The 4,743-nt window shown below is 44.4% G+C and overlaps 1 protein-coding gene across 1 annotated transcript in view; it reads right to left on the bottom strand.

The window, feature by feature from the left end:
* STAB2 (stabilin 2) overlaps positions 1 to 4,743 on the bottom strand; it is a 151,462-nt gene that overhangs the window by 94,653 nt on the left and 52,066 nt on the right. The window contains 2 exon segments of the mRNA XM_023527450.1: positions 227 to 313; positions 3,020 to 3,082. Coding sequence (XP_023383218.1) covers positions 227 to 313; positions 3,020 to 3,082 — 150 coding nt within the window.

The following is a 4,743-nucleotide window of genomic DNA, read 5'->3' as shown; positions in this document are numbered from 1 at the left end:
TAAGAGTGATAGGCCACCATGGGAGGGGTGGACACGGGGAAGGGGGTGGCCTGGCTGCCACAGAGAGAATCTGCCCTTCAACGGCCTTGCAGTAAGGCATTGACAAGGCCCACAGGCAACCCGTGGCTGCACAGAACCTTGGGCCCAAGAGCATGGCCCCATCCTGCTGGCTTCTGTGTGATCACTGGTGGCCTGGATGAGGGCTCCGGCCACACACCCTCCTCACCTTCACAGTGGCATTGCAGTATTTGGCACAGCCACTCTTCAGGCTCCTTGTTTTGCCGGTGTAGACGCATCTGTGTGTGAAAAGTGCCTGGAAGAAACCAATGAGGAAACGCATTGCAGTCTGCTTTGAGGTCCTCTGGGCATTCCTTGGCTTCTACATACACTAGATGTTCTACTTCCATGTCACCAACGACATTAGGAAGCTGCTCCAGACACCAGCACATGTGGGTCCTGGTCAGAGCTTGGTCACCATCTTTAGGTACTCCGCTTCCTCGTTGGTAGAATACAGGCCAGGGTTTGCATGGCGCAGGACACGAGTATCTTTCTGCCCCTTCTCATGCAGTGGCAGATACTGCTAATCGATCAAGGAACACGTTCCTGTCCATTCTAGATATGGCTTAGTCTCCCCTTTTAATGAACTGCCACCCCTAAGCTCCTCTTATATAGAAATTTTGGAGTCAGTAAAGAGTCTATTTCTAATTTATAGAGAGAGCCATCAAAAAGACTAGAGAGAGTCTGAGTTTTTCTCTCAGGAGTAGGGGATAGGGGACAGATTTAAGTGCATCGTTCCATTCTCTAACTCCCATGTCCACTTATAATTACCTAGAACTATAATGTATTGGGAACTTACTAGGGCCAGACATCTTGCACAAATGAGGTTATCGATCTTCAACTCCATGTGGATATTTTTCATCCTTTTTTACAGATGAGGAAACTGAGGCCCAAATAGGTTAAATCACTTTTCTAAGGAACACAGGTAGCAGATGGCAAGTTTGGAGAATGGGACCTGCCTTACCACCTACCAACTTTAGGATATCACAGGCAAGTCATGTCGTCTCTGTGGGCCTCCGCTGCCTAATCTGTGAAACGGGACAATAATACTGATTTCAAGTTTTGTCTTAAGCATTAGTCCCTGGTTCTGATTTTATGTAACATAAATGTTGATGTTGAGCTTATCCCTTCATTAGGCTCTTGTTCAAGAAGATGGTATTGAGAATTTCACAAACTATAAAACCCTAAAATCTGAGATATATTTGTTGAGGAAGGAATATTTGGTTCTTTCGTTGGGTCGGAGAATAATTAACCACGGTAGATCATGGGAGCATGGGAGAGGCAGTTTTGGGGGATTTTGGGCTCCAACCCATGTGTCTCATTACTTTCTTTCCTCTCTTTTCCCTCCTTCCTTGGGGTGAGGCAAGGTAAGGTGGGATCATGGTCCTGCCACGGGTTAGCAGAGTGACCTTGTGCGAGGTGTTTTATGTTACTCTGCCTCAATCCTCCCATGACACACCGTCATGATGATAATATACCTACCTCAAAGGTTTGCTGCATAAAGCATTTTGAACCATGTCTGGCATAGAGCATCACAGCCGCTGTGATGCTAGCCAATGCGATGTCCTATTCCTCCTCCCTCTCCATATCCCCTGGTTGAGAGCATGCGGAAGGACTCAGGGTTTCACTAAGCAAAATAAATATCTGAACACCTGTGTCTATTTAATATTCATGTGTTGCTTTCTTAAATGCTTCACGATAGGACTGCATTAAAGAGCCCATCGCCTTCCTTAGTGACTTATTCTAGTCTTGAATGAAACTTCTGGTTGGGAGTTTCCTTCTTAGGATGAACTTATAGGCAGAGATTTCTATCAACTTTATCTCAGGACGCTTTGCTTTTTGCATGAATACGTGGCATACAAATTATAAATTATTATACAACTGTCTGTCTTCCTTTTTAGATCAAAGCCTCTCAAGACAAAATCAAAATAAAACAAACTGTATCTTATTCATCTTTTGGCCCCTAGAACCAGCATTATAGTCCTCAATAGACGTGTGTGGAATTCAATCAAACTTGAAAGGTTTTGACGGTTCTGGTGCCATTTCCTTGATATTTCTCTCTAGAACAATGCTTGAGAAGAGCAAATATGAATAAAAGGTGACAGAATACGCCATTCCAAAGTATGCCACTTTGGCATGAGGATTATTTTGAGCTAAAGGTAACTGAAAAACAGTAGGTACAAAAGGGACACTTCAATCTCTCCTTTTCTTTCTGAAAACAGGGGATAAAACTCCCACATGAAAAATGTCCTCCCTGTATCAGGAGAAAAGGAATATCTTGTCACCATGGATGGGCGGCTGAAGCCAAGAAAGATCTGTACAAACGGGTCCTGTTAAAATAACTGATCTTCCTTTAGCCTCCCCATACGTTTTAGTTACTTTTCCAAAATTGCCTCTCTTTGTTCATCCTCAACCTGCTATATGAGCACTGGGTTTTGCTACTTCTCTAGGTCTTCATTCTCCTATGGGGGCTCCCCTGTAGGTGTAAAAATCTGTATGCTTTTTTCCTGTTAATCTATTTTATGTCGACTTAATTCTGAGGCCCAGCTGGAGACCCTGAGTAGGGAGGTAAAGTTTTGCCTCTTAAATAAAACGTTGAATTTTATTTAAGAGGGAAAAGTAGAAAAGGAATAAACTTGACAGAATGGCTACTTGATTTATACATTGTGCTTGAGTTTTTACTCTTTGCTAAGTCTGTTGCTGTGGTTATTATTATTACTTAACAGATATAGGAAATTAGTGTGAAAAGGTTAAAGCAACTTACTTAGGGTTCACGAGCAAGGATTTAAACATGGATCTGTGGGTTGTCTTTTTTACCATCCCTCACATAGAAGGCTAAGAGCCAATCTTATATTACCCCAGTTGGAGTTAATATCTTTTAAGAGAAAGGTAGAAAGGATGAGAAACCACATCAGTAAAGTTGCTTGGGTGATGTGTGGTTTCGTGAAGCTGTCACACTCACTGTGGGCTCGGAGTTAGCAGGACATTTGCTCCAGTGCACCAGAGAACAGCTTACACAAGTGCCCTGGAAGAGAAGATGGCAGATCAGCATAGGTGCCCTTGTAGGAGGGAGCAGGGGACTGCTCTCTCTGGCCTCACACTTCCTCTCTGAGAAGGGGGTTCCACTAGAACAACACTTCTGGTCTCCCTCCCACTCCCTACTGACTACTCCCCACCCTGCTCAGCTCCCTTATCTCCTTCTTTTAGGGTCAGACTGTTCACAAGCCTCAGGCTTGTGATCAACTCTCTGCTGCATAGAGAAGCATTTGACCTTGAGGGGACATTGTAGTTGTCCCCCTGTACCAAGGATGAAGGATTAGGATGAAGTCTCTGTTCTCCAATGAGCTTAGCAGTAATGAGGCTAAACCCTGAATCTCTGCTTTCAGACTCCTAGACTTCTTTCTCCATTGGTTCTGAATTCAGGGGGAAGGCAAGGGGAGTGTACATCCAAATCTCTCCAGATCCATTCTCTGACCTTCTATACTGGGTCCTGTGCTCCAGAAAGTAGACTTCGAGAGATGATCTCTCAGGCTCCCTTGTATGCTTCCATTTGATCTTGGCTAATGGGAGGCACTAGCAGGAAATTGGTGGGGAGGAGGAGAGCAAGGTCAAAGTATTTTTTCCCTGCTCTCTCTCTGCTTAGGGGACATCCCCACAGCTCCTAATGATTGTCACTTCTTCTACTCTTCCCACTCCCACTGGGTTCCGGTAACTCTACTCCCCACCCCGCACTCCACTCCCCATGACTCCTTGGTCCTGGGGGCAGTAAAGGTTTCCCACCATCGCCTCTCCCTGGGTGCCTCAGCATAACTTGTTCTTTTTCTTAGCCCGGCCTATCTCTCTGTAGTAGCTTCTTCATTAAAGTCTCCCCATTTGAACCATTGGAATAAATTCTGTTTCTTGCAGGGACCCTAGACACAAACGAGTACAGGGTGCTCTTTATTAAACCTCTAAAATCCAAACACACATGCCCCCAAATCCAAACATACATGCCCAAAGGCAGCTATGGGTTCAGCCTGGTGAAAACTGAGACTTCCAGAAGGTGCCAGCAGTTTCTATTCTTTGCTAGCCCTAAATACTTTCCAGAGAATGCATTTGTGCTTTTAATAGACTTAATCAAAAATACCGTAAATCATACAGAGCAGATAGATTTGACTAAACCCAGAGAAAATAGTAGAGGATTCCATTCAAAGGTAGCTATTGGGAAGCTCTATTTCCAATCTAATCAAAATCCTTTTGGCTATGGCACAAACCCACATCTTGATTCTGTTCTTGGGATAGATGGAGAACAAGCTTTTGAATAACTTGGAACCAGGCAACCTGCAACAAGGCAGGCACTTAGGGTTGTCCTTTTCCCTCCACAGACTTCGTTCCTTGAACTTGAATGGTGGATGCTTAGGGTGGGAACGCCCTGAAGGAGTCTAACTGTTGACTTCTATTGACTCTTTTCTGCAGAGGCCCTATTTTCTGACTATTTTTATCTTTGGGCCAGGGGATGAGACTATTGTCATGTGTCCTGTTCTGAAATTCATCCTGGTCAAAGCCAGGTGATGTACCTGCCAGTATTTATTTCAAGGATGGAACCAAACATAAATCACTGCCAGGGACTGGCTGGGAAAGTGACCAAGTTTCTGCCTCTCTTAAAAAGTGGTGCTCAAAGTTGAATCAAATCCCCCAGACGGTATG

Source organism: Pteropus vampyrus, unplaced genomic scaffold (assembly GCF_000151845.1).
Source record: "Pteropus vampyrus isolate Shadow unplaced genomic scaffold, Pvam_2.0 Scaffold16, whole genome shotgun sequence".
In the NCBI taxonomy this organism is placed as follows: Eukaryota; Metazoa; Chordata; class Mammalia; order Chiroptera; family Pteropodidae; genus Pteropus; species Pteropus vampyrus.
This window is presented reverse-complemented; position numbering and strand designations above follow the sequence as displayed.